The sequence below is a fragment of the Brachycentrus maculatus genome, unplaced genomic scaffold (genome assembly GCF_059751285.1).
Source record: "Brachycentrus maculatus isolate JH-2025_06_01 unplaced genomic scaffold, ASM5975128v1 h1tg000306l, whole genome shotgun sequence".
Lineage (NCBI taxonomy): Eukaryota > Metazoa > Arthropoda > Insecta > Trichoptera > Brachycentridae > Brachycentrus > Brachycentrus maculatus.
Genome location: NW_028281056.1, coordinates 1,001,576 through 1,019,936, shown reverse-complemented (window position 1 = coordinate 1,019,936; position 18,361 = coordinate 1,001,576). Strand labels below are relative to the sequence as shown.

General features: G+C 39.0%; 2 protein-coding genes across 3 annotated transcripts in view; one reads left to right on the top strand and one right to left on the bottom strand.

Moving 5' to 3' along the window:
- Gbs-76A (Glycogen binding subunit 76A) overlaps positions 1 to 18,361 on the top strand; it is a 100,578-nt gene that overhangs the window by 53,141 nt on the left and 29,076 nt on the right. Inside the window, exon 1 of one of the 2 annotated variants that reach the window (XM_088267862.1) lies at positions 16,746 to 17,236. The exons of the other annotated variant lie outside the window; for it this stretch is intronic. Coding sequence (XP_088123988.1) covers positions 17,186 to 17,236 — 51 coding nt within the window. The 5' untranslated portion in view covers positions 16,746 to 17,185. Of the gene's footprint in view, positions 1 to 16,745; positions 17,237 to 18,361 lie in introns of those variants that run through there. 2 annotated transcript variants of the gene reach the window in all.
- LOC148304715 (uncharacterized) lies at positions 739 to 6,156 on the bottom strand. The gene is made up of 2 exons (XM_088267839.1): positions 5,956 to 6,156; positions 739 to 4,848 (listed from the first exon to the last, which is right to left on the bottom strand). The coding sequence occupies exons 1-2, from the start codon at positions 6,154 to 6,156 to the stop codon at positions 739 to 741; spliced, it is 4,311 nt and encodes a 1,436-aa protein (XP_088123965.1).

Sequence of the window (18,361 nt, the reverse complement as noted above, 5' to 3'; positions counted from 1 at the left end):
TTCTTCGGAATCTCCCAACTATGCCACCGTTGTAAGGGGTGACGTTCCAGACGGCCCCGCCGTACCGAGTTACCGAGTAAGCTGGATACGGACGGAGGTGAATGGATGTATGAGCGGAAGAGCGGGCACTGGACCGACAAGTCAACCTCAATAGCCCTGATAAGGGCTTTCCGAAACTGGTCCGTGAATCGGTATAATGAGGCGAAGCGGTCCAGGCTGGCGGCGCGGCGAGTAGTCCAAGGAGCGGGAGCGGAGAAATGAAACACAGGTTTCAACAGTCACACCAGAACTAGTTTATTCTCAAAAAATGCGCCCTCTATATACCCGGCCGTGATCGCGTACCGCCCGACAGTGGGAAAGTACAGCCAATCAGCGGCCGGGGGAGAGAGACAGCCATATCTCTGTCTCTCTCTAATGGGCACCGGACGGGCTACACTTTCATACCGTACCGGTGCCGTTCCAACAGTTCGTTATTACATTACAATTTACAAGTTTATTTTATCAGTAATCTATTTATACAACTTAACATCTAGGCGCATTTAATATTAACATTGTCTTATTCTTTCTTACATCTAACACATTCTGTAAATACATGAGAAATCGGTAGAATCCATAGAGGCCCTTCTTCGGGTCGCATTCCGACGGGCGACCGTTTCGCTCGCCGCCAGGCGCCTGGAATTCTTTTTCAGGGCCGCCGTACGGGGTGTGCGATCCGTCCGTAACACTCCCCCCGTGCAGCTAGTCTGCACCTGAATTCTCGGGGACGGGTCGCGCGCCTTCTCTTCTTATTACCGCGATCTTTGCGGCCGGCCTGGTGTAGACCCCCCTAGGGGTCTTTACCTCCACGACTCGTACTTGGCCGTCTGCTGCTTGGTCGGCTCGGGTCACTATTCCCCGCGGCCAACAGTTCCTCGGCAGGTTCGGGTCGACAATTACGACCATGTCGTCCTTCTGGATCGGAGGCGCGGGATCGCGCCATTTCTTCCGTTGGGCCAACGTTGGGAGATATTCCCGCAGCCAGCGCCGCCAGAACATATCCGCGGATCTCTGGGCGATCCGCCACTGTTTGCGAAGGCAGGCTCCTTCGTCGTCTTCGTCGTAATGCGCCAGCGTGGGGTGCGCATTAGCGGTTCCGATGAGCAGGTGGTTCGGGGTGAGGGGTATAGCTTCCTCGGGCTGCAGAGTCACCTGTGTAAGTGGACGGTTGTTAACTGAATACTCTGCCTCGGCCAGTATCGTTTTCAGGGTCTCCTCCTTCGGAGCCTGTTCGTTTAAAGTCGCCTTGAGAGCTCGTTTTACCGACCTAACGAGCCTCTCCCATGCCCCACCCATGTGTGGGGAAGATGGCGGTATGTATTCCCATCTTATGTTCCGAATTGTCAGCTCCGCCAACAATTTTCCATCCTTCCGTAGTTCCGTCACGGCGTCGCGCATCTCTTTGTCGGCGCCGTGGAAATTGGTCCCGTTGTCGGAGTACAGGGCGATGGGGCACCCTCTCCGGGAAATCATCCGCCTCACTGCCATTATCGTGGAGTCCGCTTGCAGTGAGGACGCGAGTTCTAGGTGGATGGCGCGTGTAACCATACACGTAAAAAGAACGCCATAACGTTTTTCCCGTCTTCGGCCGACAGTCACGGCTATCGGCCCGAAGAAATCTACTCCGCAGTGCGCAAAGGGCGGTGCGCCGTACGCAAGCCGGGATGCGGGCAACTGTCCCATCCGTGGGATCCTTGGTCTGCTCCGAGCTGTCTCACATGTCTGACATTCCCGTGATATTTTCTTAGCGGCGTCCCTCAGCCGCAGGATATGATACTTCGTTCGTAGGTCTGCTACAGTTCTTTCTGTTCCTGGATGTCCACCTTTCTTGTGGACATGTTCAATCAATAGCCGCACATATCGGCATGCTCCGTCGAGGACGGGTGGGGCAGTGAGGCCTGCCGCGAATTCGGACGCGGCCTTAAGGCGTGTACCCATTCGTATTATTCCATTGCTGTCCAAGTACGGCGTCGCGGCGTACAGACGGCTTCCGGGCGGGCTTCCCTTTCCCTCCCGCAGCATTTGCAGCTCGTCTTGAAATGAGCTTTCTTGTGACCTCCTAATCCACATGTTTTCAGCGTCCTGCATCTCCGCGGCGCGCAACTCAAACCCCCCTCCGGGTTGTCCTGTGACCGAGTGCCGCCGGCATCTGGAGATGAATCGTAGTACCCAGGCGGTCGTGCGCACCAGCCGGGTCCAGGAGGAGAACCGCTCCACCTGCGGGAGGGCCTCCTCGTTCCTTGTGTGTCCGACAAACTGTCGAACCGGTTTTTCTTCGAGCGCTTCTGCGCTTGGTCTCGTTCGCCCAACTTTCTCTGTGGGCCATTCTGTCTCTTCCTCCCTCAAGAAACGCGGGCCCCCAAACCACAGTCCGTCTCTTGAGAGGTCAGGGGTCCCCTTGTCGCGGGTTCCAATGTCCGCCGGGTTTTCCTTTGTGGGGACCCATTTCCATTCTTCACGCGTGGTCAACTCATCGATCTCTCCCAATCGATTGGCCACGAACGTTGCATATTTCAAAGGATCATTGCGTATCCAACACAGCACCGTGCTGGAGTCCGTCCAGTAGATCGTTCTTACTATCCTCGCCTGACTCTCCCTTTTGATGGTGGCAGCCATCCGTGCCGCCATCAGTGCCGCCTGTAGCTCTAGGCGCGGTATGGAGAGCGGCTTCAGGGGGGCCACTTTCGATTTGGCCATCACGAACGCCGCGTCGCCGGCGTTCACAAAGTAGGCTATCGCACAACAAGCCTGTTCAGATGCGTCGCAGAAGATGTGCAGCGTCACGAGTCGCCCTTTAGACTGTAGCACACATCTTGGTATTCTGCATTCGTTGTTCTCCATCAGCCGGCGCCACTCTGACCATCTCTCAGAGTGCTCCGGCAACAGCGTCTCATCCCAGCCCGTCTTTGATCGCCAGACGGCCTGTAGGATAATTTTTGACCGCACGGTGAGGCACGTAATAAAGCCGACCGGGTCAAAAATACTCATCGTCGCGCTCAGCATTTGGCGCTTGGTGGGGTTCTCGGGGATCGAGGCCATCTCGGTCCCATATTCGAAGAGAAACGTGTCGCTCCTGGGGTTCCACATTAAACCCAGGACTCTTTCCGTTGTATTTGCTTCTCCTATTCTGATGGCATTTTCCGCCTTTTCCTTTTCCGCAATGCCTTTCAGGACTCCTGGCTTATTAGACGCCCACCTCGTGAGCTCAAAGCCTCCCCTTAGGAGCACCTGCCTCAGGCCATGTATGAGGGATGCGGCCGCTTCTTCGCTGTCGGTCGCATCCAAATAGTCATCCATATACATTCGTCCTTGTATGGCCGCCGCGGCGGCCGGAAATTCGTGTGCGTACGTTTGGGCGACCTTGTCGCGGACAAACTGGGCACTACTGGGCGAGCATTTCGCGCCGAACATCATCGATGTCAACATGTACGTTTCGGGTTCATCCCGGCTATTCGTTCGCCACAGGAACCTTTGCGATGGCTGGTCAGCTTCATTGATCCTAATTCGCAGAAACATCTCCTTGATGTCTGCGGCTACCGCCACGGCCCCTTCCCTGAATCGAAGGAGGTTCCCCAACAGCGAGGACAGGAGGTCTGGTCCTGTCAGTAAGTGGTCATTCAATGACGTCCCCCGGTGCTGGGCGGCAGCGTCAAATACCACTCTTATCTTACCCGGCTTGTTCGGGTTACTCACAGCGAAGTGAGGTAAATACCACTCCCTCGGGTGGTGCACATTCTCTTCTGCGGGGTCGAGCTTCACAGCATATCCTTTTCCAATATATTCACTTATCTTGGCCTTGTAAGCCGCTGCCAATGCCGCGTCACGTCCTAGCTTCCTTTCTAGAGAGTGAAGCCTGTTCAAGGCTGCCTGGCGATTGCACGGCAGTACGTCTCCGTCCCGAGCCCATAATAGCCCGGTCTCCCATTGGCCTGACGGGAGCTGTCTTGTAGTATTCTTCAAGAGTTCCAATGCGCGCTTATCGGTTGCGCGATTCCTTTCGGCGGTGGAGACGCCCAATGACTCCACGGCGAAGTTTCTCTTCAATAGCTCGTCCAACCCTTGCTCGACCCGGTTGTTTGGCAGATTGAAGTTGGGGTGTACGGTACCCCCGTACGTTACTGGCCCCAGTGTGGTCACTATGGTCAGCTGACCATCCTCCCGAAGCACTGGAGTGTCGATCGGGAACATGAGAGACGCGTTATCGAGGCCGATCAGCATCTGCGGTCTGATGACGCGAGCTCCAGTCCGCGCGGGCGCGCCACTTTTGTGTACAAGGTCCAAGTCCTTGATGGTCCTCGCCCCGATCTCGAATTCCCCGTTGTGATCACTTATCAAGGTCACCGTTACACGCTGCGACCTGTGTGTGTTGCTTTGTCCAGTCGCACCTTTTATCGTCAGATTCCTTGCTATCCCCGTAGCACCTATCGCGCGGGCGACACCCTCCTCGAGGAGGGTCACAGACGCAGCCTCGTCCAACAAGGCGAACACTTTTGCGGTCCCCCGCGGTCCCTTCAAAGTAACCGGCAGCACTTTGAATGTGACCGGGACCTCACAGTCATTTGTCCACAGCACCTGCGCATTGTCCACAACTTCCTCACTTTTCACGGCTTCCGCGGCACCATCCGTGCGGTAGTGCAGGATTCTATTGTGGTGTCTCCGGCAGATTTCACACTTTCTTGCTTCACACTCGGGCACCCTGTGCCCTGATTCCAAACACTGGAAACACAGTTTGGACAGCCGCACAAATTCCCAGCGGTCGTCCACGGTCTTCTTCTCGAACCGTTTGCATCGGCGTAAGTTATGCCCGCTGGCCTTACAAAATACGCATTCCTTGTCACTCGTCGTGTCGCGCGTCGCAAACACGTGACTCCTTGGCTCGACGCGTCGAGCGTTCTCGCGGCGGGCGGGCTCGGCGCACTTGTCGCGCTGACCCGCGCGCTCCTTGTCTCTGTTCCTCGCCACCATTCTGAACAGACCTCCGTGGCGCGTGATGCCGGCGGTGATCTCGTCAAGCCAAGCGGCGAGATCGTAGATACTGCTCCTCGTCTCGCGGCGGCGATCGCGGAACCAATCCCACCGGAGTTGCGTCGGCATCTTGGCAACCATCTCCGCTAGCAGCTGCGGGTTGTCGAGATAGCAAGCGTCCATCCCGTCCACGGTGGTGATGACGTTGCGTATCGAAACCGCAAAATCCACGACTGCTTCATCCGCGGGGTGGTCGGCGAGACTCGGCATCCTCCGGGCGTCTTCCAGTATCTGCGCGATGATGAGTGTCGGGCTGCCGAAGGCGTCCTCCAGCGTCCGCAATATTTCCGACACGTTGCGCGGATACAGTAGCAGGCCTGCTACCATGTGACGCGCACGCCCTTCCAGTGCGCGCGCCAATCTTCCGATGTTGTCAGCGTCCCCTATCCCCCATCTCTCAGTAGATTGGAGATATGCCGCGTTGAAGCGGCGCCATTCCCTCGGGTCTCCGCTGAACTTGGGCAACTCCGGCGGCTGCCCCGACCATCGAAAGTAGTCCCCGCCTCGGGGTGAGGGCTCCGCGTAGATTGCTCTTCCATCATCTCTGCGGTGCCGTTCGTCCGGTCGAGCTCCGTCGACCCATTCGCGTACCGGGTAGCGATCGCGTTCGTCCGGTGCGCGCCAACGCAAGCCAGAGGTTTCCATACGCCTCGGCTCCGCGTTGCCAGTAGGCGCCGGGCCATGTCCCCCGGGCGCTTCTCCTCTGTGGCCGGTCAGTTCGTCCCGCGATTCCCCAGCGAATCGCGTAGGTTCCGGATCCAACACCGGAACCGGTAGAGCTGCGGCCGATGTCCTGAATCCCGTTCTGGGCTGATTGGCGGCGTCGTCCTGCCGCGTTCGTAGGTGGGTGGATTGTTCGACACCCGCGATAACCTCCCCCCCTGGGGAGCTTACGTTAGCTGCTGTGCACTTCGACAACAGCTCACGGAGTTGCTGGAACTGCCTCTCGTTGCTGGCGGCTAGCTCCGCCATCTGGCGGCGCAAGTCGCTACTCGTATCAGTCCGGACTGAACTGACAGAGTCCCGATCCTCCTCACGGCGCTGCTCTTCGGGCTCCATGGCGACGTTGCGTCCCGACCTCAGGGATGCAGGCATCGTAGCTGGAGACTGCGTTGAAGGATCCGGCTCGAAGGACCAAAATGTAACCGGCGTGGGTTACGTGCGATGACTCTCAAAAATGTACACGCCTGGCCTTCTTCGGAATCTCCCAACTATGCCACCGTTGTAAGGGGTGACGTTCCAGACGGCCCCGCCGTACCGAGTTACCGAGTAAGCTGGATACGGACGGAGGTGAATGGATGTATGAGCGGAAGAGCGGGCACTGGACCGACAAGTCAACCTCAATAGCCCTGATAAGGGCTTTCCGAAACTGGTCCGTGAATCGGTATAATGAGGCGAAGCGGTCCAGGCTGGCGGCGCGGCGAGTAGTCCAAGGAGCGGGAGCGGAGAAATGAAACACAGGTTTCAACAGTCACACCAGAACTAGTTTATTCTCAAAAAATGCGCCCTCTATATACCCGGCCGTGATCGCGTACCGCCCGACAGTGGGAAAGTACAGCCAATCAGCGGCCGGGGGAGAGAGACAGCCATATCTCTGTCTCTCTCTAATGGGCACCGGACGGGCTACACTTTCATACCGTACCGGTGCCGTTCCAACAGTTCGTTATTACATTACAATTTACAAGTTTATTTTATCAGTAATCTATTTATACAACTTAACATCTAGGCGCATTTAATATTAACATTGTCTTATTCTTTCTTACATCTAACACATTCTGTAAATACATGAGAAATCGGTAGAATCCATAGAGGCCCTTCTTCGGGTCGCATTCCGACGGGCGACCGTTTCGCTCGCCGCCAGGCGCCTGGAATTCTTTTTCAGGGCCGCCGTACGGGGTGTGCGATCCGTCCGTAACAGATACATTGTAATAAAAATAAACATCAAGCCACTAATTGAACTTTTTACTGTGCAACAGATCTTTTTAGGTAAAACCTAAAGGTTTTTTCTCCATTTGAAAAATATTTAGTATATTCATAAAAATAATAAAACGATACCTTTTCATCAAAATGCAAAAACAACACTTTCTGCCCTGTAGCGGGTAAATATAACGTTAAAAATTTGCCCCTTTTGCTGGGATATAGTACATTTTCTGGGCATTCCGAAATCGCACAACTGAAAATTGACGGTTTTTGATTTATGTCGTTCTTGAAAGGAGTGAGCGATATATTGATAAAATATTTTTACAACTTTTTTTAGTCCTCACCTTTCAATAACTCTTTTTTTTTAAAAAACCATATATTAATTTCGAAGAAAAACTTATGTTTTAATAAGAAAAAACGTTTTAAGAAGAAAAAATAATTTCGTCAAATGTTGGCTATTGAATACTGGGCCTTAAAATTGCGTTCGTAAAATACGGTATTTCTAAAGTTAGGGTCGCGATTCACGGACGAGTTATCGTGACGCAAACTAATGTCACAATTAAAGAAAATGTGTGGAAAACGCATCACGGTCTGGACCCGTGCTATTACGAGATGTGTTGCGTGTACGCTTACAGTATTCACGTGTTACGTGTGTCCAGTATTATTAGGCCATGGACACGACTTTGTGTAGGCGACCAGCATATAGATCATGAATCATGACTCAAACTGTCTCCCGTGTTATAAAATACATACTTCGGGAATTTGTGACGTAACACAATAATTTGCTCCGATGAAAAATAGGCGCTTGGAATTGAATATCTTACGAGTATAATTTAAGCTGAAATACTTCTTTTTTATAGGATTTTCCACTCTCATGCACAATAATATGCCCTGTGTAATACAAATATATACATATATATATATAAATATATATATATATATATATATATATATATATATATATATATATATATATATATATATATATATATATATATATATATATATATATATATATATATATATATATATATATATATATATATATATATATATATATATATATATATATATATATATATATATATATATATATATATTTATATATATATTTGGTCCGCCTCCATAGTGTAGTGGTTAGCGCGCTAGGCCACCTTGCTGGAGGTCTCGGGTTCGATTCCCAAGAGGGTCAAAATAAATATTAGTGATTTTTCAGAATAATATTTATTTAATATGATCCTGGACTGGTATCTGAAGAGGAAGGCTGATCACCTTTCCTTTGTGTATTAAACGATCAAGATAACACTGCTTCTATACGATGCAGTGCCCTATGCACCTTTGGGGTGCGGACCAGGGTTAGAAGATTGTTGCTAACAGCAACATTGTTGCTAAACAATGTTGTTGTTCATGAACATTGTAAAATCCAACATATTACGAATGAATGCTACTTATTTCCTTTTTTTGAATTTTACTGACTGAACCACAGCAACGTGTGGCTTAGTCTAGAAAAATGGAAATAAAAGCGTTGAATAAAGAGTTCAATAAGCGTAAAATTAAATATGGGTTAGATATTACCACAAAGTGGATTCCGAGTTAATGAAAAAAAAAATTTTGAAGCTATATGAAATTTTCTTTTCTCGTATTTCCTTCACATAAAAGAGAAATAAAAATAATAAGAATGTGACATTTTATAAACATGTTATATACCTTTAGTGGGAAAGAACTGAGATAAAATACAGTAAGTGTTTATTATGGAGTGCCTCTTCTCTTCACTTGAATGATTTACAGTAGAATCGGTCATTGAACTATGAAGATAAATATATAACGTAGAGTTTGCGTTTAAAACTTTTGCCAATAAGTTGTCAAACAAATTATCGCGATAAAATGCGTAAAATAACGATTTCAAGCGATAAAATCAGCATGAATTTAGGTCATCATTAATTAAATTAAATGTAGTTTTGAACACACCCCTTATCATTTATAGTTCTCTTTGTGTAATTCCACTTAAGACCTAAGACGACCGGTTTCGGAATAACCATTCCTCTGTCAAATAAATAACATATAGTATTTATTATATATCCATTTTTATTTTTTAGTTTTACTTGGTAAATATTACTATTTCTTGAAGTCTATTGTAACACGTGTTTCGATGTATTTCGCACTATTTTCAAACAATGTGGGCTTTTAAACACTGTTTTATGATGTTTGAAACTAATGAAGAACGCATCAAAACACGTGTCATAATAACTTGAAATTAATAGTGGTACCTATTTAAGAAGTAAACTTTAATTGAAAATAGTACATAATATGTAGACATATAATGTCTTAGCATATGTACTGATGCATCGATTAACCGTAATACAAAAATACTATGTGTACATCTTCTTCTCACTTTTATTCGCGCCCAATGGTGCATAGGGCCCTGCATCGTTTTGACGCAGTGTTTTCTTGTTTTCTCGTTTCTTACGTGAAAGCAAGGTGGTCAATCTTTGCGCTTCATATACAAGTCAAGGGTCAAACTAAATAAACTTTTGACGCGGGTTTTCAGCGCGGTAGCTAAATGTGCTAACCATAATACTACGCAGGCGTATAAAATATAAAAACTATAATAACAAATATTATAATAACACTCACATTTTTATTTATAAAAATATATAATATTCAAATAAATAATCCATAGTTCAGATCTTGCAAACAAATAAAATAGTCTCTGCTTTATGAAAGCTTTCCTCAATCTGATATATGTTGATGTCTGTTGTGAACTCACATGTACTGTGGTACGAGATTAGTCAATATATCTAGGAGTTCCAAAAATTTAAGTAGTGTGGTTGTCAATAATGGGTAGAATGGTAAATATTGGACGTGTGTAAAGTGATCACTTAACCGGTCTATGATAACTTATCATAAGCCCTGATAAGAGAAGAATATAAAAACAAAATTTTCAGTGTGGCCGAATTATTGTTCACAAATTTGGGTTTTATTTACACAGGAGTTCTCAACAAAGATGAAGGATATAGTAGTATTTTTTTTTTAATTGAAGTTTTACTTACAACGTTTTGAGTGTGTTCAAATACTTGTTCACAAATCTGGATTATCTCCAATTATAGGAGTATTCTTTTTCATATTCTTCTTCATCTTTGATGAGATGTCAAAAAATGATATGAATTTTTTAATTTTTTTTTATTTGTTCGGGAATTGTACAGCTTTACATTAAAAAAAAGTAAAAAAAATACATTAATAAAAATAAAGCCAATTACACAATTCCACAACTCTTTTTACTTAGTTGATACCAATATTTCTTAAAATCTATTGTGACACGTGTTTTTATGCATTTTGCATCATTTTCAAACACCGTATATGGTATTTTTATAATGATGCGGAGTGGATTGAAACACGTGTCTCAATAGACTTGAAGAAGTAGTAGGATTTACCATATAAAACATAAATTAAAAATGGATTGATGTCACAAAGTGACTCAGTGAAATTCAGTATTCTTTTTCTTGAGATTCAAAATGTAAACATTTTTATACTATCTCAGTCTGTTTTTATTTACCTCGAAGCATTATTTGTAAAAATCACGAGCTCTCGACGTGTCGGACCTCTACTGAACTCTGTAGTAATTGTTATCAATATAAACTATGAAAGATAACAGCGAAATTGTGTCTCAAGAATGACCAATTCACCGTTTCCGTATGGATCACGAGATGATCAAGTGATTGGAGCACATTGTTTACATTCGAACAGGGATTCAACTAATTATCTTCAATAATTATCACAAAATACATGGTTGATATTATGATATATATAATATTTGTTATTTTATAGTTAGATGGCGTTAGGTTAAAGGAATTTTCCACTGGAATGCACCCGGTAGCTTGGATGAAAATGTGTTTTTTTAAATCTTTTTTTATATTTTTATTTATTTTTTATTTGGGTTAACAACAGCAACATATGTAAAACAAAACAATTGAAAGATATAAATAAAACAAGCCAATTATAGCTAACCACAGAAACATAAAGATTAGTACGAAATATTTAGTGTAGATCTAGCAAATGAACACGTATTTATGAGAGAAAATTCGTATGTGTGAAGTGTGTAAGAGGGTGTGTGATGTTGATTAAGTAGGTACTGCTTTGATGCTGAGAAACATAGTTTTTAAAGATCCTGAGAGCACGAAATGCTCACCATTCGACTTTTCAACACAGATTTTCCGCAATTAAAAATGTCAACTTGGCTAAAATACGAGTTGTATTCACTAAATAAAAACTAAACTAACTAATTAGCCATCACGCCACCACGTCCCCGAATAAAAACCCCAAACAAATCTGTCTTTGTAAACAGTCATCCCATCTTCTGCATTCACGCATACCCAAGACAGCGTTGACATAGATTGTTTCACATTCCTACACACAGGACCAACCTGCCAATGGTTATGCCTGTAGGAAGAGCTACCGCTATGTTGAACAATATCTCATTGGATATTGATCTGTTCTATGTGTCTGAAGGAGTTTTCCGAAGCAGGATTCTTCTACACCTTTAGCAATAGTTCTTGCCTATATTTTATTTTAATGAATTTTTAATGTTTACGATTTTATTTTTTTATAGTTTGTTATTTATATATTAATTAAAATAAATATATAAATTTTAAAAATCTCCTCATACATACCCAAGTACATATATGAAATACTTTCAAGTACATATATGAAATACTTGATCGTGCCAAGTTTTCCTCGGTCTTCTTTCAAATTTTCATCCTTCATTTGCCGGTTCCAATTATATACATATAAAAAGAATAGATATAAGGAATGACTTTATTGTGTACACAGAAATAAACTCAGCATCAAAGCAGTTGCAATTAGTAAAAATATGAAATAAACATACTTGAGTGATAGATCGGCATACTTTTCAGAGAACATCTTCAGGTTTTGAACCCTTATCCGCAAATTATGGTGCATCAAGCACTGCATCATATAAACGCAGTGTTATCATGATCGTTGATACATGAAGGAAGGGTGATCAGCCCTCTGCTTCAGGTACCAGTCTAGTGTGATATCAAATATAAATATGAGAGTGAAAATTACTTATATTTATTTTGACCGACTAAGGGAATCGAAACTTTCGTCCGCCTCGGTAGTGTAATGGTCAGCACGCTCGGCTACCGTTCTGGAGGTCCCGGGTTCGATTCCCAAGGGGGGTAAAATAAATATAAGTGATTTTTTCACTGTCATATTTATTCAATATTACCCTGGACTGGTACCTGAAGCGGAGGGCTGATCACCTTTCCTTCATGTGTAAACGATCAAGATAACACTGCGTTTATATGACGCAGTGCCCTATGCACCATTGGGGTGCGGATAAGGGTTTTATTATTTATTATTATTATAAGGGAATCGAACCCGGGACCTCAATTCTAATAATTTATTAATTTTGGTGGTTCATTTTGATAATAATAAATAATTAATAATTATTTCACTGTTCACGTCTTCATTGAGTGACCAATTATTGAATGGCGCCTCGATAGAGTCACCACGCGACCTCAGTTGTTCAGATAACTGTATTATTGAATGGCGCCTCGATAGAGTCACCACGCGACCTCAGTTGTTCAGATAACTGTATTATTGAATGGCGCCTCGATAGAGTCACCACGCGACCTCAGTTGTTCAGATAACTGTATTATTGAATGGCGCCTCGATAGAGTCACCACGCGACCTCAGTTGTTCAGATAACTGTATTATTGAATGGCGCCTCGATAGAGTCACCACGCGACCTCAGTTGTTCAGATAACTGTATTATTGAATGGCGCCTCGATAGAGTCACCACGCGACCTCAGTTGTTCAGATAACTGTATTATTGAATGGCGCCTCGATAGAGTCACCACGCGACCTCAGTTGTTCAGATAACTGTATTCGTATTATAATGAGAAGGTTCACACCAGTGAGCAATGATCGTAAATAATAAATTATTGTATTAGCTAATTTATCATTTTGTAATAAAATAAATTAATCTCCTTAATGCCCTCGATAACAGATCTATTAGACAAAACATGGTTATTTAAAAAGCGTTGACATGAGAATTATCGAGCTAAAATTAGTTATTACACTAATGATTCTTATTCAGATGCAAAGGGTGGAATCAGTGAATTTATGTACATGTATATACATATATATATATATATATATATATATATATATATATATATATATATATATATATATATATATATATACATATATATATATATATATATATATATATATATATATATATATATATATATATATATATATGTATATATATATATATATACATAAATATATATATATATATATATATATATATATATATATATACATATATATATATATATATATATATATATATATATATATATATATATATATATATATATATATATATATATATATATATATATATATATATATATATATATATATATATATATATATATATATATATATATATATATATATATATATATATATATTTATATATATATATATATATATAAATATATATATATATATATATATATATATATATATATATATATATATTTATATATATACATATATATGTATATACATATATATATATATATATATATATATATATATATATATATATATATATATATATATATATATATATATATATACATATATATGTATATATATATATATATATATATATATATATATATATATATATATATATATATATATATATATATATATATATATATATATATATATATATATATATATATATATATATATATATATATATATATATATATATATATATATATATATATATATATATATATATATATATATATATATATATATATATATATATATATATATATAATAATAATATGGGTGGGTGCAATACTTAGTCAGCCATATATGTTTTAGAACATTTTTTTATACAATGAATTTAAAAATAATAAACAAATAAGAATGTGAAAAAAATGTATATTTATAATAAATTTCTGTGCTCCACAAGCCGCTTTATGATGAGGTTGGAGCTCTTCATCAGCCTCTCCCGGAAGCCTGCCACTCGGTGCCTTAACAGGCCAACCATATCTGTATATATATCATATATCATGCATATTTGTTTATATTATATGTATATATATATATATATATATATATATATATATATATATATATATATATATATATATATATATATATATATATATATATATATATATATATATATATATATATATATATATATACTAAAAGTACTATATATAAGGATATATAGTACTTCATTAATATTTAAAGAAAAGTTTGTTAATGAGAACATCTATATTTTCGATACGTGTTGTGTTTCCGTTAATAAAATCGATAATCTCATAAAAGGATTTTAGAATATTGAACTGTAATTGCTTACCTGCCATAGAGACAATTTTAATGACTAAATTAATTAATTCATTAAAATCTGACATCAAACGTACAATCGTATTGAGATTATTGCCGAAAGTTTGCATATTTTTTTCGATTTCTTGATTTATTGTCTGTCGAAATCTGATAAATAATAAGACAATATTTCCACGTGTTATCATATCGATTTTTATCGTACGTACCAATTTTTATTTATGTTATACGTATACATACGTTATGCAAATAAATAAATAGGTCAAGTATTCAGCTTTATGGCTTCTGCAAGGTATGTTTGTTATGTCACTTCTCTAAAATCACTGCATTTATTATAATCCCTCCATATAATAATTTATTTTTATTGTGAGTTTTATAAACTGTGTAAAATAATCTTTATTGCAAAATTACTCGCTATAAACATGAAATAAACCATGATATTAAGATTGATTTTTTATTTAGACCTCAAACATTTGTTCAACGTATCTCCTGTATACTTATCTACTTTGAAAAGTGTTTTACAATTATGACTTGTCATTTAATAATGGATCAATCAGAGGTGGCTAGTGACTGCAATTTTCGGGAGCGCACTTCACACTATAAATTGTAGTGTATAAAATAAGTCTGCTTCAAAATTTTAATATCAAATTTACTCGGAACAAATATGTAAAAATGAATCCAACTAATAATTTGGACTATAGACATCAACAAATAGAGCCGCCAATAATTTAGCAATGACACCAACATTAAAATAAGTCCATCGTTTCTGTGACGTCATTCATTGCCAACTTACGAAAACAAGGTTTTTTCGAATGCTTATTTTTTAAAAGAAAATGATGAATGAAAATATGAATTATATCGGCTGTTATAAACACAAAACGAGTCTTATACAATATTTTATAGGTTGAGTTAATTAAATAAGATATTCATTCCGTAGGACAAAGAACCATTGTTCTAACTTCCAAATTTGCTTATAAAATATCACACATAATATATCAACCATGTTTTTTTCCTTTTTTTGTGCTTTTTGCAATAGAATAATTAAAAAGATGTTTTAAAATACATATCTTTCATTCGATCTGCTTTCTATTTTATAATACGACTACTTTACTGAATCGTGCCATAACATTTATAAAATATGTTTTCCTTTTAACCATTTGATGGAATAAGACTAGAAGCTTGTTATGAAGTATTTTTTTTGACAATATTTATTAGTTAAGAAAATTATTTTTGCCTGTTGTGTACAAGAATTTATAGCACATTTAGTTTATATATCATAAAAATAAAAGTGAATGCGTATAGTAGATAATATATGAATAAGGTTGATTCCTAAAAACAATACAATAGATACAATGGATTCAATATCTTATATCAATCAAGATTTGTCACATATAGTTTATTTATTGTCTTATTCAACTTGTCATATTTTCTAAATAAGACACCGCTAAATCTAATAGATCTTTATGTCTTATTACCTCGTTAATTTTTGTCAACTGCATACCTTCTTGAGCACATTCCGTTTCCAATTTAACCCTTGATAACTTAACTATATTTGTAGATACAATGCCATTCGTGGATAGCACAATATTGACATATCGCGTACTCCTTTCAAGAACGTCATAAATAAAAAAAAACAGATTTTTCAGGAGAACGTTTTAAATATAATACAATGTAATAAAAATAAATATCAAGCCACTTATTGAACATTTCATCATGTAACAGATCTTTTTAGATAAAACATGAACGTTTTTCTCCATTTGAAATATATTCAGTTTATTTAAAAACATAATTAAACAATACATTTTCTTCAAAATGCAAAAACCACACTTTCTGCTCTGTAGCGGGTAAATATTAAGTTAAAAATATGCCGCTTTTGCAGGGATATAGTACATTTTGTGATTATTCCGAAAACATGCATAACTGGAAATTGGCGATTTTTGATTTATGACGTTCTTGAGTGAAGGAGTGAGCGATATGTAGTAGCTGTGCGGAATGGTGCTTTATTGTTAAATGTCTCTTACATTCATTCCTAATAAACCAAACTCATAAGTCATGTAACCGGTTTCTATTTTTTATAAATACTTTTAATTAAGTTTCACGTTTTTAATTGCGCAGTCCGTCAGAAGAATGTTTAGTTATTAAGGGTTAAATCTTTCTTTTTAAAGAATAGGACATATCTATTTTTCACAATGAATGAGTATGTTGTTTACCGCAAAAATTCATTGCGAGATCGCCGTAGACGCCGATGATTGAAGTTCTAGACATAAATAGAACCGCGCGCTGAAGTCTGCGAGTGAATTCATTTCAATATAAGCCGATAAGGAGGCAGGCGCCATATTACTCCGCCGGCGGATGACAGCTATTCGAAAAGAGAACACCGGCGCGCGCGCACGCGGGAAATGCTGACGTTTCGCAGCTGTCAAATTTGAAAAACGTTCCATCCATAGATATTTGTTTTTGTGAAGTGTTCAGAGCAATAAACCGCTCAATATTTTATTTGCTTGCCTACGCTATTCGCGTACTAACTGTGTGACGTTGGGAAAAATACAAACATTTTAATTAATTAATTGTAACGATTTTTCGATGTAATATTTATATTTTTTTTACAAAGAAATACATTAAAATCCAAAATCCATATTTTTTGTAATAATTTGATATGAGCAAGGCCTGTTGAATTAATGTAGGACACTTAATATATGATAATACTCAATGACGTTTGAGTAAAAAAAGACAGTGGGAATTTAAATAACATTTTGGTCATAAAAATATTATATTTTTCCGTAAAATAACTCAAATGAAAATGGACATATCCCTGGAGCAGCGGCACCCGTTGTACTTGAAAAAGGTAACTTTTACATATTTATTTCTACATTTTTAAAAATTATAAGATAATAAATACAAGTTATAAAAAATACATCATACGAAAACCAAGACAGTTTCAAAGTTTTTTTTTTTCATCAAAATCAAGCGTAAATATTTATGAAAAAGAGTTGACATTTTTTGTATGAGAATATAAAAATAAAAATATATCAACCAATATATAAATTGAAATACGCTTAAGTATAAACGTACTTTTATGAATTCATTTTTGAAAATTACTTTAAAATTATTGTACAAAAAAAAAAACCTTAATTTTAAATTTATAAAAAATGCATTCGCTGGATTCTTCTGGATGGATGTTCAATAATGGGCAGAATGGTGAACGTTACACGTGTGCATTAATTGATCGCTTGATCCAGCCAAATGCCAGGTCGTAAGCCCTGAGATGCTCAGTCTTCTTTCAAATAAAAGATATATCATCTTAATTTCAAATAAATTTATTTGTGCAGTTATTGTATTCAAAATATATCAACCTAAGTATTAAAAAATCAGTAATCAACGTGTTGATTACAGATTTTTTAATACTTAGATTGTACTTGTACAATTAGTATTTTCTTTTACCCATCAAAGGTATCTTTTGTACTTGGTAGTCATGTATCAATTTAAATTCGTTTAATAAATAAATTATACAATTGAAATATTAATGTCAATATTATCTCATTTATGTGTTCAATAATCGTACAATACTAATTATAGAAAAAAAAACATGGATAAAAAATGTTCTCATTTTTAAAAGATAATTTTCAATAACAAAACATTAAATATATATGGATATATATTCTTATTTTATACGACTAAGATAAAATTCTCGTCAACGAGAACACTTATCAATATCAATGTGTGTATGTATATATATATATATATATATATATATATATATATATATATATATATATATATATATATATATATATATATATATATATATATATATATATATATATATATATATATATATATATATACGCATATATATATAAATGTAAATCGAATCAGTGAAAAAGAGCAGTAAAACGAATATAGTTGTTAAAAGGCCAATGAAGATGGAGAATACCTTGTTTTTCGTCCAATTCCAGATTTTTTCTCCGTC

What these genes read in the sequence shown, in the direction of transcription:
- LOC148304715 (XM_088267839.1), bottom strand. Translation starts at nt 6,156, where the DNA reads ATGCCTGCATCCCTGAGGTCGGGACGCAACGTCGCCATGGAGCCCGAA. An exon ending in CGAAGTGCACAGCAGCTAAC is followed by an intron (nt 4,849 to 5,955) that starts GTAAGCTCCCCA and finishes GTATTTTGTAAG; the next exon opens with GCCAGCGGGCATAACTTACG.